The 17,105-nt window shown below is 42.9% G+C and overlaps 1 protein-coding gene across 1 annotated transcript in view; it reads right to left on the reverse strand.

Annotated features, from left to right (window-relative positions):
• Positions 1–17,105, reverse strand: part of itga8 (integrin, alpha 8) — a 42,544-nt gene that overhangs the window by 21,323 nt on the left and 4,116 nt on the right. Inside the window, exons 4-14 of the mRNA XM_085473692.1 lie at positions 16,794–16,917; positions 14,997–15,058; positions 14,497–14,542; positions 12,534–12,659; positions 11,183–11,227; positions 9,807–9,850; positions 8,383–8,439; positions 8,189–8,241; positions 7,898–8,103; positions 4,382–4,579; positions 84–129 (exon numbers count right to left, since the gene is read on the reverse strand). Coding sequence (XP_085329818.1) covers positions 84–129; positions 4,382–4,579; positions 7,898–8,103; positions 8,189–8,241; positions 8,383–8,439; positions 9,807–9,850; positions 11,183–11,227; positions 12,534–12,659; positions 14,497–14,542; positions 14,997–15,058; positions 16,794–16,917 — 1,007 coding nt within the window. The remainder of the gene's footprint in view (positions 1–83; positions 130–4,381; positions 4,580–7,897; positions 8,104–8,188; positions 8,242–8,382; positions 8,440–9,806; positions 9,851–11,182; positions 11,228–12,533; positions 12,660–14,496; positions 14,543–14,996; positions 15,059–16,793; positions 16,918–17,105) is intronic.

Consider the following 17,105-nt stretch of genomic DNA (forward strand, 5'->3'; position numbering starts at 1 on the left):
CATACACAAACAAACAGATGCATACCTGTAACACGATCCAAAATCCCAAAACTTGGGAGTCTTGCACATTTTTTTGTGTTTACCTGTACACTGACACCTTGCCCACGCCAAAAGCCCCCACGAGCAGATCTGCGTAGTGAGAGAGCAGCAGAGAGCTTCAAAGAATGCCACAGATGGGACTGATTTCAAGGTCTCCAGCAATCTTCATCAGACACAGACTTCTCAAATCAACTACACACAAATCAGCTACACACACACGCAGACTGTCATATAGAATTGATATTCTGATATCGTGTTGCTTTGCCTTTCACACATGACCCTCTTCAGACTAAATTCACAAACAGCGTTTGCACGACTGTGTCATGCGTGTGCTTTCCCTGTGTGTTTGTGCTGTCAGACAGGGACCCCACGCTGCATTCCAGGGCCATTAGAAAGCTCACAATCACATTTCGCTAAACAGCAACATTTCCCAACAGCCCGCGTAGCAACGACTCCTAATTGCAAGCAGCACCAGATTTCATCTATATGTGATTTTTATTTGTTTTCATGGGATTTGTGATGAACACACACTTTTAATTGGCTCTCAAAGTTTAAAATGGAGCCGGTATTTAATGGCTGCGGTCGGGGGACACATACCAATGAAAGCCGCACGCCGACACGGACTCACATATACACACACACACACACACACGAGAGCTGATTAAAACAATGTGAAACTGAAGAGAGGCACTTAATGGATGCAAGCCACCGCTGCCAGATGCAGCAGAAACCTAAGCCGTGTGATGTTGAGAGAGACTGCACAGCGAGAGGCCACGGGGGCTACAGCAAATGACTATTTTCATTATTAATTAATCTCTTATTATTCTTATGATTAGTTTATTAATGTTGGGCCTTTAAATAATTTAGTCTCCATGGTTGGGTATAAGGGCAAAAGTTCAAATCTCCACGGTGGAAAAATTGCAGCATCTCAGATTCCATCTAGAATTTCTTTGATATATCATAACAAAACTGTAAAGACAAACAGCGAGAGACACTTAATCAGTTTTGTGCTGATAGCATCATTAATCAGCTGACTATTTCAGCACTAATATCAACTACCAGCCCCTTCGTGTTGTGGTAACCTGCTGCATGAGGACAACGGATGGAAGCAAGTGGAAGTGTAGTCTTGTAACCCTCGCTTGTCATTTGCTGTGCCACTCCTCTCCTGTGTATTTAAGAAGAAAGGGACTAATTGAATCTGAGTGAGGCACATCTGTTTCTGCCTTTGGCTGCAGTCGCAGAGTCCCCCTGACACCACAGCATTAAACATTTAGGCCTTGTCTCTTTTCTCCTGGGGTGTGCTATGTCACTATGTAAGTGTGTGTGTGTTATACTAAAAATGCTACAATGAGGACGGATGTGAAGATGTTGGTATTTTGGAGTTTGGGAACGGAGGGGGAAAAGCAGAAGAAGGTGAGGTGTAGACAGAAAAGGATGATGTTTGGCTTTTAAATCACAATCTGTGAAAGCCATCAGAAGAAGGTGTGTTTTTTAGCAGAAACAGAGAAGGAGGTGAGAGGGAGAGCCCATCCAACTGTAGCAGTTATGTAACCTGGAAAATGTAACTCCACTCATGTCATCAGCTGGCTGTTTTATTTTAATGCTTGCATTTGCTAAAAAAGACGCATGACATGAGGCTTATTTGAGGATAGGGTGCCTTCAGGGTTAAGAGTTTAAGTTTGCACATGGCTTCATCCGGAGCTAAATCAACCAACGGCCTACTTTCCTTTTCCATGTCATTTCCATTTCCGTATACACAGGAAAGCTTGCCCACCACTGTTGATTTGAGGTTGGTGTGTGTACAGAGACCCACTGAGCCATAGCCACACACGAGCAGGCTGCATCACTCAACGAGGGCATCTCTAGGTGCAGGTATGATTTCGGTAATTGAGCTGCTAGCTGATGGTGTCCATCCTGGGCTATGAAAACACAACCTCCATCCAGAGTTTAGACAGACTGTCAAGCTGTCAGTGGATGTATGCCCTGAAAGCTGCGGGGGATCGGACACGATGATGAAATGCCAAAGATCAGTGGCTCTCAGTGGAAAAAGAGGTAGTTTTTCAGAGAGAGGTTTTCCTCATTCTTGGATTCATGTGTGGTGTTTTAGGACAATTCAATAAATTGCCAGCCATTACACACATTTGAAACACTATTTTTACACCACAGAGCAGGATAATTGCCTGGATTATTTCTAGATTGCATAGTATGGCAGGTTTTGTTTAAATTGCACCTATTACACACTTAGTGCTTTTATTTATTTTGTCATATATACCCAGTGCTGAGAGGTGGTTTATATTAAACACGTCAGAGATAGTAATCCCGGTGTGCCAAAAGCTCAGATTACTCTAAATGCTCTGTTTCAGGCAGTTTTTGCTACTTTCTAGGCTCCGTGAGGTGTCACTGAGAGGTTAAATCCTTAATACGGTGATCTCAGGCACTGACGCGCCACCCACCTGCTGTTCAAAAAACCCTGAGAGGGGCAGCCAATCAGAGGAAAGTTACTTAGAAGGAAGGTTAACCTGTGCTAGACTGAGTGGCTGTACCAAGGCCCTGTATCATGCATGAAATGAGAATAAAAATGGGCGCCAAATATTAGAGTTGATTTGGAGGCCTTTAATCAATTTTGCACTTTCCAACCAAATAAACACGAATCAAAAAGTCTTTCAGCGAGAGCGACTGTCGGGTAAACATTGTGGGTTTTTGGCCTTTAACCTGTTAAATGAAACCAAAATTGCATTTGAAGGCAATGTGATACACAACTGACCCCGGCCGTTTTGCACAAAATCAGATATGTCTGTGATTTAATGAAGCTTGATTTGAAGCAGTGAGCTGTGTGTGTTATTTTGATCCCTGTACCGCCTGCTTTTTCAGGTTTTGTCCTATCTACCTTTCGTTTAGTTCCACGCTGCTTGATCTGAAATCCAAAGACAAATATCTGAAATGATTCTTAAAGATAAAAATCCATAAAACTGGAGCACAGTCATCATCCATCTTCCTGTGGTCGACTAATGACATTTAATCACAATGAGAGCGCATGGCAGCTGTAGCAGGCCTCCCAGACGCCTTTGCAGTCCTCTCATAATGCTGATCAAATGTCTCAGGCTCCTTTGAACAGTGTGACTTTACTAGCCTGCCAACGACACACCGTGTGCGTGTGTGTGTGCCTCACTTCCGTCAGCAAGCTCTCTAATGACAGACGACACAAGCCCTGCACGTCTGTGTGCGCGCGTGTTTATACGTTTGTGTGTGTGTTGGCAGAAAGCTGTGCCACCCATGAGTTTCTTCTCTGCGTGCTCCTCCCAAAGGGCCTCCGCCAGTTTTAACCTGTAACTCCTGTGTGTGTATTTATTGTACACTGTTTTTAATTCTGATCTCTGATTTGCAGTGGGTCTGCGCAGGTCTAACTATGACCTGGAGCCTGGCCCGTGCTCAACATACACTCTGCTAGCTGCCAGTGAAACTGATCACAAGCCATGCATGTGAACTTGCGCGTTATTATTTCCCTTTGTATCCTGTTTGTGGAATGAAGAAATCTGTTATTGCAGCAGAATGAAAAGGGAAACCGCCAAAGAGGGAGTAGGAGGGGGCAAAGACAAAAGGTGAAACTAAACAAATTCTCATTTTCAGCCCAATCTGTGGAAGCTTTAAGCAAAATTAATGCTGAGAGCCGGATGGCTCCAAATTGGGGAGAAAATGAGGTAGTAAAAGCGTGGTTTTACAGACCTGCTTTGTTTCAAATCTTTTTCGTGGACTAGAAACTTGTGTGTTCTACAAAAACCTCCAAATGGCCCCTTCTCTGTGTGTTCCAGTTTAGTTTTGACATTATTTTCAGAAGACATAAGGTGAAGGTGTGTGGTATAGTAAGAAGGTGCCAAAAAAGGCTAGGGAGTTGCTGCATGTAAGTTGATTGAATGCTGCTTTGTCTGCTCACAGTTTTGAGGTTATACACAGAGGCTTGTAGGTCTGGCAGACTGAACATGAGGAGAATGTGTTATTGTGCTTCTTTTTTTTTCTCCCACTCTCATGTCTTCTCTCCTACTTGAGTACTGTAAATCTCTAAAGAATGGATGCGGCAGAAGTTCATGGCACAAATCCCTATACCCGCTTCTGATGACTTTACCAGAGAAAAGGAGGAAAGCAAAAATGGGGAGAACATGGAGATGGTAGTGGAGGGGTGCATGGGGGAACGGTGAAATGTGGAGGTTAAGAATGAAGAGGAGGAAGGCTGTAATGAGAGGAGCTGGAAGGAAAGTCGAGAAGCGAAAGAATGCGAGCCTGAGAGAGAATCTTGATTATAACGCGGGGAGCTGAGTAGAGACGGGCCGATTTGTTGAGTTTTTACCAGGGTACTGATTGTTGTCCACATCTTGGCCTCCTCTCAGAGTGAATCCAAATCCAGGCAAACTGTCACTTGGGGCGTGGGCCGCCCTCAGCTCCTGGCTGAGCGTCATACCTTGTGTGGATATGTCTTTGTTGCCATTAAAGATCAATACTCTCCCTCCACGCTCCTCACCTCCGAACGGACAGCCCACTGCCACGTCTGAAGGATGACAACACACACACACACATATGCATGGTTTAGACATCAACAGGGTTAAAGTCCCTTTGAGACGGGAGCAGAGGAAATTATACAGGTACAAGGAAATGGAAAGAGGAAAGGAAAAGAGCTTGACCGTCATAAACTGAGCGATCATGGCAGCTAGGCCATTTACTTACGTCTTTTTTTGTTTGTTTTTCTACTTTTTTTTTACAAATTTATTTTTAATCTTGGCTCAGCTTTATCTATCCTTATCTCTATAAACACTGTTTATGTTATGCTCAGCATGGGAAATATTTGTTTAAATAGGAAATGGAACAAGGTACCAAGTCATGGAAACAGAGGAAAAGAATATTAACTCGTTTTCTTATCTGCTTAGGGTTATGGCAGGGATGGAGCCTATCTTAGCTGTCACTGGGTGAGAGGCCAGATGAAAACCGGAGCATAGCAGTTAACCTGGCTAAATGTAAACAAACCTGCCTCTCTAAATTGGAGTCATTACCACCGTATGCTTTAAACTTCTAAAACAGTGCATAAACAGCTTGTTGCATTTAGCGGTTAATGTCTTGGATGAAATATTGTACTCTAAGTGTAACGTGTAAAAAGTAGGTAGTTGTATTTTGTTACTCTGGAACATATTTTCTGATTTAACTCTCAAGAGGAAAGCAAATCAGCACATCGTTCACCAAAATATTAACCTTTCCTTTAGAAATATCTTCAGACATGTAGATATATACACTCAGCCAATCGCAATGCATTTAGGTGTAGACATGGTCAAGACAATTTGCTGAAGTTCAGACTGAGAGTGATCAGAATGGAGAATAAAGGTGATTTAAGTGACTCTGAACATAGTATGGATGTTAGCACTGGTTAGGATGGTTGGCTGAGTATTTCAGAAAGTGCTGATATACTGAGATTTTCCCACACTCTGACATAAACATGCCTTGTTTATGTCAGAGGTGAGAGGAGAGTTGCCAGGCTACTTCGCGCTGATAGGAAGGAAACAGCAATTCAAATGCCCACTCGTTACAACCAAGGTATGGACAAGAGCATTTCTGAATGCACAGCATTTTGAACCTTGAAGCATATGGGCTACAGCAGCAGAAGACCACACCAGGTGCCACTTCCATCAGCTAAGAACAGGAAACTAAGGCTACAGTTAGCACGTTCACCAACACCGGACAATAGAAGACTGGAACAACGTCGCCTGGTCTGACGAGTCTCGATTTCCACTACAAAAACTGCTGTAAACAACATGAAAGCATAGACATGAAAGCATCTTGCCAAATCTCAATATAACACCTTTGGGATGTGGTGAAATGGCAGATTTGCACCACGTACTTGACAAATCTGCAGCAACTATGTGATACAATTATGTCAATATGGACCAAAACCTCTGAGGAATGTTTTAAGCAGACTGTCGAATTTATGCCATGAAGATTTAAGGTAGATCTGAAGGCAAAAAGAACCAACTCGGTACTAGCAAGGTGTGACTAATGAAGTAAGTATCTGTAAAGGAAAGGGGGATCTAAATGCAAGGAAAGAGATATAAGCATTCGGATACAGTAAGCTCCTGTGCAGATGAAGTAGAAGCAGATTTGAGTTTATTGTTTTACCTCTAAATTTCTGTGTCACACCATCCTGTATTAAAGTACCCATTAGCACTGTAGCTGTCCAAGCACCTCGAGATATCCTGTTTGTCTCCGGACCCCCCCTCTCTCAGTCTAAACAACTAGTTCCACATGAAGCAGATTGTGGGGTAGAGACGATAAATGCAACCATGTGTGTGTGCAAGTGTATATATGAGCCTGTGTGAGAGTCTGTATGTCTATGTGTGGGTATGTGTACATAACTGAATAGCTGAGTTAAGAAAATTTTTTTAAAAAGTCTTCACATAATGTGAAAGTCACTCATGGGCATTGCTCAACAACATCTCAGAATGTGCAGCAAAAAGAAGAGCATCAAGAACACCCACTGAACACCCACTGTGATCACTGAGACCAAAACTACAGAACTGTTTCTCAGACAAAAACAGCCCGACACTTTGTGAAAAATACTGACAGCGTTGGCCGATAAAAATGAAAAACAAAAGAAACCACATGGAAAATGAAATTAGCTAAATTGCAATGTGTTGACAGTTGACAGCAAGTAAAGCCACGGAGATGAGACAAAATGGGTATGGTTCCACTTTTAAGAAGAATCTTGGAAATGGAGTGATGATCATGATGTGGAAGAGCTCATCGGAGAGAAAGAAACCGGTCTGTTTCTGATTATACACGGACACACGAGGGCACAGGTATGGTCCACGGTTTGGGTTTGACATTAGCAAAGAAAAGCCGCTGAAAGCCTTGATCACAGTCCCTCCTTTGAGATTCTACACTATAATACTGAATAATGAAATCGTGCACAGACGTGGATGTGCACTCAATAGATTAACTCTCAGTAAGTACTTTGTCTCCATGGCACTTCAGGAGGCAGATCTTAGGTCACATCAGTGCCCCTCAGAGACTGTTGCACGCTAACAGAGAGCAGATGTTATTTACATTTCTAGTCTGAAAAACCATCAGTATTGATCCAGTGGTTATTGATCTAATGGTTAATGACTGTAAAGGCGTGGTAGGCTCATTAACACATGCTCTCCATAAATAAATAAAGGACAATTCAGCGGGATTGATGTGATGGGAGGCTTAGATGCGCCTTCATTCATTCAATTTTTTTATAGCTGCAATCAACAAGCCTTAGTTTTGCAGAACATTTGGGCTCCAGGCTACATGGTGTGCATTTGTGTGTGTGTGGCTGTATTTGTACAATCAATATGGGGATAAAACAAACACATCGAAGAGGAATGAACTCCGGGCTGCAGGACAAAAACTCCCAGATGATTTTTATCTCAGGGCACATCTGGTGAGCTAAAAATAACTCAGACACACATAGACACATGGCCTTTGGCGGATCGTCACAGGAAGACACCACTCACACGGACAACCTTTCATCACTACACTTCCTGATTGGCAGGAGAACTTTAGGTTTTCTCACACAGCAGCATCTGATAGCATTTCCTCAGCCAGTGACATAACCATGCAAACAGCACAGGAACAGAAAAAAAGATTTGTTCTTTTATCACGTTAACCTGAAAATATTGGCCCATAAAAGAAGGTTCATTCAGGTTTAGGAAAAATATAATCAAACAAATTTTCCCTTCTCCATATCTGTCCCCTTCTATAGCTCTACTTGTATCTTTTCATTTTTCTGATTAAGTTAATCCATGTCAATTTATCTTTTTTTCCCCTTTCTCCTTTACTTGGAAAGGCTCAGACCTACCATTGTATCCATCTTGGTTGACATCTCCTAGCGGTGCGATAGCTGTGCCGAAGCGTCCAAAAGTGTAGGTGCCGGTGAGAGCGACAGGTTCAGAAAAAGTGAGTGGAGCCAGCTGGAGGTACAGGTATACCCTGCCCACCTCCTTGGGTTTGCTCTCCGTCTCTCTTTCCATGAAAAGGGGTGCTCCAACCAGCACGTCATCTGTCCTGGGAGGGCAGGGTGAAGAATTAGTGATCATACATAGAATAGAAAGTGTAAGCATCTGGAGAGACCGAGATGTTTTCTACTTACTCATCTCCATTTAAGTCAGTTACAGCCACAGAGTAGCCAAAATAGGAGGCCATCTGATGGACAGACAAGGAAGGAAGGCTACAGCACTTTAACCAAACCCCGACAAAGCTGCATGACTTTCATCTAATACTAATTTCAAATACGCTGCTTCGTATATGTGATAGTCTGAGACTGTGATGTGTTGATGGCCCTACCTGTTCCCCTGTGAAGTTCTGGATGAACGTCATGTTGGTGGAGTTGATCATCGCCACCTAAAGCAAGCAGACATGACTAATAAGGCACCGAGCTTTGTCCCCCTAGTGTACGAGCAGTAAACACGGCGGAGCAGTCTGACAAACAGGCACATAAAGAATGTTGGAAAAAAGTCAGAAACCGCATAAAAAAACTGTTTTATTTAACCGAACACCCCCCCGCCCCCACCACCATCCTCTTTGTGCTTTTACCATTTTCCCCTCATCCCCCCCCCCCCCCCCCCCCCCTTTTAACCCTGGTTGCAGGGAGAGATGGAGGAAAGGGGGGGAAGGCTGAGAATTCCTTCATAAGAACTGAAATAACAACCACATGGAGGGAGCCGGAGGCAACACATACACACACATGCACAGACACACACACACCCTCACATGTGGAGGATACAAGCTGACCCAATCACACATGTCTCAGAGACGTACTAAAGAGGGATAGACTTATGAACACAGACGGATGAGGACGTGTAAAAAGAAATATTAAATCAACAACTTGAGATTTGCTGTCAGTTGTCAAATATGTTGCAGAGAGATTCTGATCAGGACTGACAGCTACTCCACTGTCAGGTCTACCTGCATCACTCCATCTACTGCACCAATTACCAGCTACATCCTCCTACTCTGTGGCATCCAGTCTGTACACCAAGGGACAGTCTTGCAGCAACTACAACGTCGGGATGAGGAACACACTGTCACAGGTCGTGTGTTTGTGTATTTGTGTGTCAAAGAGGGCTAGCGGGGTTACGTGGGGCCACTGGCCTTCATATGCAGCAGAAGCTGTGTGTCATTACGGAGGATTGACACAGTGAGCCCCGGGGACAAGTTCCCATACAAGAAAAAGAGGCAAACTAAAGTTTACTGGCATACGCGCAAACATAAGTAGATTTCTGTGTCAGCAGACAAATTTCAAAGACTTCATGTTGCATGTTTGTGTCTGAGTGCAGGTTTTTCACACATCTTCACAATAAAAGTTTACATGCAGATGGAATACAGATGCAAGACAAATTAAAGGAAACATCTGCATGAAATGTCTTATTAGGCTACCGAGCCGCCAATTATATCTAAGATATCTGTCGACAAGTCACTGGCACTCAACTGAATGAACATCACTCTTCTCGAAGATATTTCTTTGAAAAGTGTTTGGTCATGGTGGAGTAAAGCGTCAAAAATCCCACATATGCAATAAGTTGATTCAAGATCTGGTGACTGTGAAGGCTACAGCATATGATATTTCTTCTTATTCAAATATTTAACATACTTTAAATAAGCATCTATATTTGCTGGACTTCCCACCGTTTCATTTTTCTTTTGTCTCTCAGTTGGTTGTTTCTAAATGAAACTGCGATCTTCTAACTGGCTTGTCCGTCCATACTCACATATCCAAAGTTCTGCGCTCCTCTTGGGACTCCAGCTAACAGCTCTGGAAAACATAAAAATAAAGCAAAGAGTCAAATTGGTGCGAGAAAGATGCACAGCGGAAAAGACAGTGGGGAAAAAAGTGACAGAGGTTTGTCTCAAAAGCCTGAAACCCCCACCGACCTCACAGCCAAGTGTCGCAGAGAACAAAGTAAGTGATTGGATGCTCGGGCTCTGCGTGTGTATTGATTGATGAGTGCAGTGTTGTGAACTTAAAGTGACGATCTGAGGGTCCCACCCAGAGCGAGAAGACAGAGTCCCCACTTCCTGCCTTCTGGCTCTACTCAACAGGCTGAACCGCGGGCCTATTAACCAGTAATTCTCAGCTTCATCTTCACTCAGAGCTCCCAGTTACAACCAGTTCTCCAGTCTGAAGAGGGTTTAGGGAACAAGACCACAACAAACTTTGCACCACAACACAGTGCATCAGCAGGCATGTGTAACCTCTTTAGGCTCTCTTTAAGACTCTCTGACATGTGTTGCGCTTTAGGCGGTTCAGGGCCTTTGCAGGGTTGGTATGGGGGTATGTAAACACAAGGTTGTCCCGTAAAAATCCCACTAAATGCTGATTAGCAAAGCAACACTGGGGAGGGGGGGTGTATAAAGCTAACGTGAAACCGTGTGGTGACGCTGTTTAAAGAGGAAGTAAAAAAAATTGGTTTAAAAAGTGATGTGGTGACACTGTGGCTGGAAACATTTTGTTTTCTTTTAGTTTTGGTTGAAATTGTCCCGTTTGAAACACACACAAAGTTATGGCATCAAAAAGAACTTTAGCAGCACCTAAAGAGAAGCCATGATTATATACCAGAGTGTATCTACGCGGTGCAATACTTAAAAAATGAAAGGATTTGTACATTTCTAGTACTCATAACTTCTATGGATTTATTCTGGCTCTAAAAAGCACACATTTGAAAAGCTGAAGATAAATTCAAAGGCACTTTTCCCCACCTGCAAATCCTTTATAAAACACAAATATGTGCATGCCTGAGCGCTTTTTCACCTAATATTTCAAATCCAGACGTGATTCTGGACCCACTCTAGACATGAAGAGGTTTGCAGAGTCTGCCAATAATCATTCTAATCACTCCAAATGGAGGACAGGAAAGCCCTTTATCAGTAGTCCTTGAAGTCCTGTCCACTCAGGGTCATGACCCAGACGTACAGAGACAGTTTTAATTACTGCCGCTAAGTTCAGACAAAGGCAAAGTCACACAGCTGTCCACTCTCTATCGCTCAGAGAAAGCGCAAACATGCAACGTTTTAGACGGCGCTGCAGGAGAGACTGCCGATGTTCTCAGGAGGTTCCTCGAATCTAATGAATTCTTGCATTTCTCACCTTGTTCTGAGTCTCCCGTAAACTCTCCCACTGCCACAGAGTAACCTACGGAGAAATCAGTTGCACATGTGGTTATAATTCAATTGCAGTTGTCTAATATTATCAATTGTGTTATGATTTGTTCATAAAGTTGGGTCCATAAGTATTCCGACATTTCCAGAGGCTCAAATGTAACAGGGAAAATGAACTAATTTAAAACATGAAGGTTTTTTAATACTTCAATGAAAATCGTTTGCAGTCAATGACTGCCTGAAGTACAGAATGAACCACACACTCTGTAGGGTTGAGATTATGTGACTGACTTGGCCACTGAAGAATATCCCATTTCTCTGCCATGACAAACTCCTGGGTCACTTTTGCACATTTTAGTATCCTCATCCAATCAGTTTCGCTGGATTTGTCTCAGAGCAGAGAGCACAGCCCCCACACCTCACATTTTATAATGATACTTCTATCAGTGGTTATATCAATGAGCAATAGTGACCCACTTCCACTGGCAGCCATACATGCCCATAACATAGTATTGCCTCCACTATGTTTCACGGGTGATGTGGTAGGATTCTGATCATGAGCTGTTTCTCTCCTTCGTCTTGCTTTGAAAATGTTCAGCGTCTTTTAAATGTCATCTGACAGTCAAATCGGATCTTCTTGTCCTTGAGTGTAAAGAGTGGTTTGCACTATGTTGCAAAGCCTCTTGACTTTCCATCATGAAAGTCTTTTTTATTGCAAAGTATCAGAAATACACAATGTTTTTGCTTTAGTGATGTGTTTGAAGGGCTTTTTCTTAACCAAACAAAGAATCCTGCAGTATGTTTACCTCTGCGGTCATTCAAGCCTCAAGGTGTTGCTGAGCTGACCAGTGCACTCCTTTTTAAGAATGTACCAGACTGTGGATTTGGCCACTCTCTTAGGGCGTTTGCTATCTGTTTGATAGGTTTATTTTCCTTTTTAGACGAATGATGGCCTCCTTTACTTGTATCTCTTTGGACCTCATATTAAGAGTTTCATTGAAAAGATAAAAAAGAAAGCTTAACAATTTGCGTTTAATTTCTGTTTAACTTAAAATGATGTGAGAACAACCTCACCTGCTTGTCAGTCAGCTGTCCAGCTACATTTGAGCCTCTGCAAATGGGGGACTGTGTATAAAAATGGCCGTAACTCTTAAAGAATGAATAGTAAACTTTTGTTAAACCCCTGGAATTAAAGCTGAAACTCTAAACTTTAATTAAATCTTGATTGTTTGATTTAAAAATCCACTTTGGTGGTGTACAGAGGCAACAATTACAAAAACTGTCTAAATAATTATAGACCTGAATGTAAGTTTGGGTGTGTGTTTGTTAATGCATGTTACCAAGGTAGCTGTCGTCGTGTGTGTCTTCAGCAGCTCTTGTGTGTTTCTCTCCTGAAACCTGTCTCAGCACTGCCTTTAACGAATAGCCATTCAGTATCTCGGCTATCCCTGCTGTCATCACCTGACCTGCAAACACACACACACACACACGGATGGAGAAAAACAATCAATCTGAAAGCCACATCTGTTTATAGGCAGCGGTTTAAGCTCAGACTCCGTGTAGGGAGCCCTGCTGTCCACTGTTGCAGATAACTGCTGGAGCTGGACGGCTTGCTCCACATGAAAGACACAGACAGCGCACAATCCTCTCAGAGGCAGAAACACTTACACATCTTAGTTCTTGCAGAACAAAAAGCTGATACGTTTGGCCAATACGCCTTTAAAAACTCCCAAGAAGAATGCTGCCCTCTCCATCACAAGGTTTCTGAATTATAGGTGTGCGCACACAAACAACACCCTTCCTCTGCTGTAGAACAAGAGGTCAGACAAACAAATGATTTTATCTCTGGCCGCCTTCAGCCTTCCATAAATCCTCCTTAATGTGTGTGTACTGATGGGGAGGGAAATGTGCCCTCTTAACCCTCCCCTCAGCTCCTCTCGCAGCCCTTCATCCTCCCTCTCTCACACACTGTGCCGGCTTTATCTCATATCACCGTGTCGACTCATTATTAAACTACAACCTGATTGAGGAGATAAACTGTTAACAGAGATGCATAAATCAGTGCTGCTAATTTCGAGTTATTTTTCACTCAGCGATAACAAGGCTTTATGTGAGTTTGTTGGAGGATGAATCAAGCTGAAGGCTGAAGATAATTGTTGTATATTAGAGGCCATAAAATCCAGGCTGAGTGCTTTTATAAACATTTGGAGGAAGTGTTTTAACTGGAGGCAGGCTGCCGTGCCAGTGCTGAGGGCACGGCAAGAGAGAGAGAGCAGTCCATTAGGGTGTGTATGATGTCTGTCTAGTGCAGTCCTTTATGCCACAGCATTCATTATTTAACAATAAGTAATCATTGTATCTCTGAATAAAAAAATGAATCTATTTCCTTTCTCTCTTTTTTGAAAAACACATTATGTCTTACGTTATTCTTTTTTTTTAAGCTGCTGATGTGCCTCAGAGGTCAAAGATCATTAGGTTACAAAGAAAGCAAAGAGAAATGAGTTTGTTCAAGTGATGAATAATTGTGTCCTTTCTCCTTGCAAGCAGCTGCACAATGTTGGATAACACACACACACACGCGCTGTAACACCTGGAGCAGGGGGAGTACCGCTACACTTCCCCAGCTTAACTATGACACACTCAAGCTGTGTCTACACCTATTAAGACACTTCATCCCTCTGCTTAGACTACCCATGCATATCCAGCAATCTGACTGACCTCAGCTCTGACTTTATCAAGGAGATAAATCGTTCTGCTTCTTTGCTCTGTGTCTGACTCTCATCAACATACTCCATCACTTCTCTCTCTGTCATCTCCATCGCCGGGCTCTATCACTCAGGCCGTCCTGTCTGCTCTCTCTCTCTGCCACCCCTTTCCTTTGTCCTTCTCAACCCTGCTGCCTCGGCTTGAGGTTCTTCCTCTCCCCTCAGAGCTCCCCAAGCTCCTCTGAGGAGCAGAGGGGCAGGTCCTCCACTCCATTACCCCCTGATCAGCTCATTACAGAGCCCAAACACCAACTTCCTGTTACACCGTTTCAGACAGAGCGACGCATTAAGTAAAAAAAAAAAAAGGAGGAAAGGAAAAGCGAATATAAAAGGGTTGCAGAGAAAGGGATGCATTTTTTTTCCACCTTCGCTTAGGTAAGATTTGGAAAGTGTGTCCAGTGTGCATATGTGTGTAGGTGGGCTGTCCCGACTGCTAAACTCATCTCCATTCTTTTCTCTGATTTGAACACTGTCCCACTGATGAAATCACTGCAAGAGAGAGAGCAAACAAAGGTTTACACACTGCTGTTTCAGTTACCTTGCCAGTAAAAGCTTCCAGGTCCTCCTACCACCAGCTTTCCTTCCTGGAATAAATACAATTAAGTAGGCTTAGTCATATTGGAGGAATTGTTATTAAATAAATTGTGCAAGTGTGACTAGAGGTTTATAAAATGTGTATAGCTGTGTGAATGTGCCCATATGATTCCCGCTGCCTTCTGACATCTTGAAGAGAATGACAGCTTCCTGTACGTAAGGAGGGTAAGGCCGGACCATGAGTGAAAGGTCAAGGTTCATACTGACTATACAGTGAAAGAATGCGTGTGTATATGTTAGTGTGTTTATGTGTGCCTGGTCTATTGTGTTACGAGGCGATGGGTCACATCGGGCGTGGAGGCTTCTCTAGGGACAAATGCTCTCTGATCTTCCCATTACCCATAAATTTTGATGGGAGTCTTCTCTGCGTGAACTCTGAGAAGCGACAAATTGTGTGCAGGAGGTTTTTGGGTAATAAAGGGTAACTGCCGCTCCAGTCTATACCTTGGTGAAATCCACACTGAAACCAGCCTGGCAGAATCCCTGTCCCTCTGGGTCTGGATCATCTGCAAGCAACATGAACACACATGCAAAAACTGAAACAACAGAAGCGCTCAAAGGAATATCTTACTTATTTTAGGGCAGTACTTTTGGCTTGCACATAGAAACTACCTGAGATTGAAGAGAGAGCGAGAGGGCAATTAGGTCTCACCCACACAGGAGGGAAGAACAGTTCATGGTTCTCCACTGACTTTCTTAAGCACAAAGGGGCCTCGTCATCAAGTTTGCAAGAAAAATACTGATAAATGCATGTGGAGTGGGACGCACGCAGACCTACACACAGTGCAGCTCTAGTAGGAGTGTTTTTTGGGTTTTTTGAACAAACCGCATTTTACCGTCTCATTGGGAATAATGCAGGGCACAAGTCTTCACAGGGATTAAGTAGAATTAAAAAAGAGGGCATTTGTGATTCTGCTGTATTAATGTTGAATGGTCTGACAAAATTCCAACAATGCAACAATTAATTGGTACTTTTTTTTGTCTTGAGACAATTTCCTGGTATTCAACTGTGCCAAAATCATAGCTTCTAATAGATGAAACCATGTAACTACAACCTACTGTCAAAATAAATATTTAGATAATTAAGATAATCAAGCACTTACGGCATACATAAAAATGTAAAACCACTGATGTGTGTGTTTCTGTTTAAATTACTTCATCTAACAGCGCATGAACACACAAAACATGTGCCAATCATAAATTGTTCTCCATCTCAGTGGCCCCCTGGAGTGACCTTTAATGATGCGGAACTACACAAGCGCACTTATAAACAATGTGTTACAGCCTAACACATTGTTTATAAGTGCGCTTGAATGGTTGCACATACATGTTAAGATAAAGAAAACTAAAAAGAAAAAGCTTAGAAACACGACGCAGAAATACTTCCCCTGTAAAACAGGGCACAGTCGTTCCCTCCTCAGGAAGAGCTGAGTTTACGGCTTTGAACCAATGACCAGAGGGAGCACAAGTATGAATGTCTGTGTATGTGTGGACAACAAAGGCTAGGTTTTCTCTGCTGTTTATGATGTGCCACCTGATAGCCTTCATTTCTCCTTATCAAATTTTAATGCCGGCTCATATCGCTGCACAGGGGGAGAGAGATCACAGGAAGGAAGTGAGAATGAAAAAAAGAAAATCCCATAAATTCCATTTACAGAACTGATGACAGAAAGAAGAGGGCCACAGAGAGAGTCTGATAAACTGTTAGTGACGGATATATTTTCAGGTTACTGTGGCAACTTGTAAAACATCAGAGAAAGTGATTTATTCTGGAAGCACAATTCCATACCTTCCCTACCCGGACCTCGCCACGCACACGGTTTTTGTTTTGTTCGTCTGGGTTTTCAGATATCTTTGTAATCCTGACTGTGATGGTCACGGGAGAGAAACTGAGGATTATTCTTGCTCCGAGCAGCTCATTTTATATACGTGCTGGAAATCTCAGGCATATATCTCAAAACCAAAACTAAACCAAATGCTATCTGTAGGTGCAACAACATCACAGATGATGAATGCAAGTTTTTATGAAATTTTAGTGAACATCAGCTTTTTCCTGTCCACTAAAATGAAAAATATGCACTTTGTATACGTCATGTGATATCGTGGTGTCTTACTGGTCGACGCGACGTGGTTAATTTTCTGTTTATCCTGATAGCAGAGGCAGAAAACAAAGGGAGGAGAGGATGAAAGGAACAACAGGTTGATGGAAACATTTCCAGACAGGGCTGCAGAGTGACTCACTGGTCCTGCATGGCGAGTACTCTGCGTAGGCGCTGAAGTTCTGGACGGCTACATAACAGGTCCCGACTGGGTCTTTCTCCCCACTCATCTTCACTGTCCGCCAGTGGTACAGAGGAGCGCATGCCTGCCCAATGAAAAAAACCCCACTTTGATTCCGGTTTTAAAAACAAATGACGGCCATAGTTAGTTTTGTTTATTATCCATTTGGAAGTTCCCTTTCTGTCAGTGCAACTGCCAGATAAATACAACCACAACAGAAAGGACATTACAGTTACAGGAAATACATTTAAGAACAAAGTGCTCTGCAGCAGC

This window comes from Copadichromis virginalis, linkage group LG11, assembly GCF_057382275.1.
Source record: "Copadichromis virginalis isolate Kocher_CV1m ecotype Utaka linkage group LG11, C_Virginalis_male_GT1.1, whole genome shotgun sequence".
Classification (NCBI taxonomy): Eukaryota; Metazoa; Chordata; class Actinopteri; order Cichliformes; family Cichlidae; genus Copadichromis; species Copadichromis virginalis.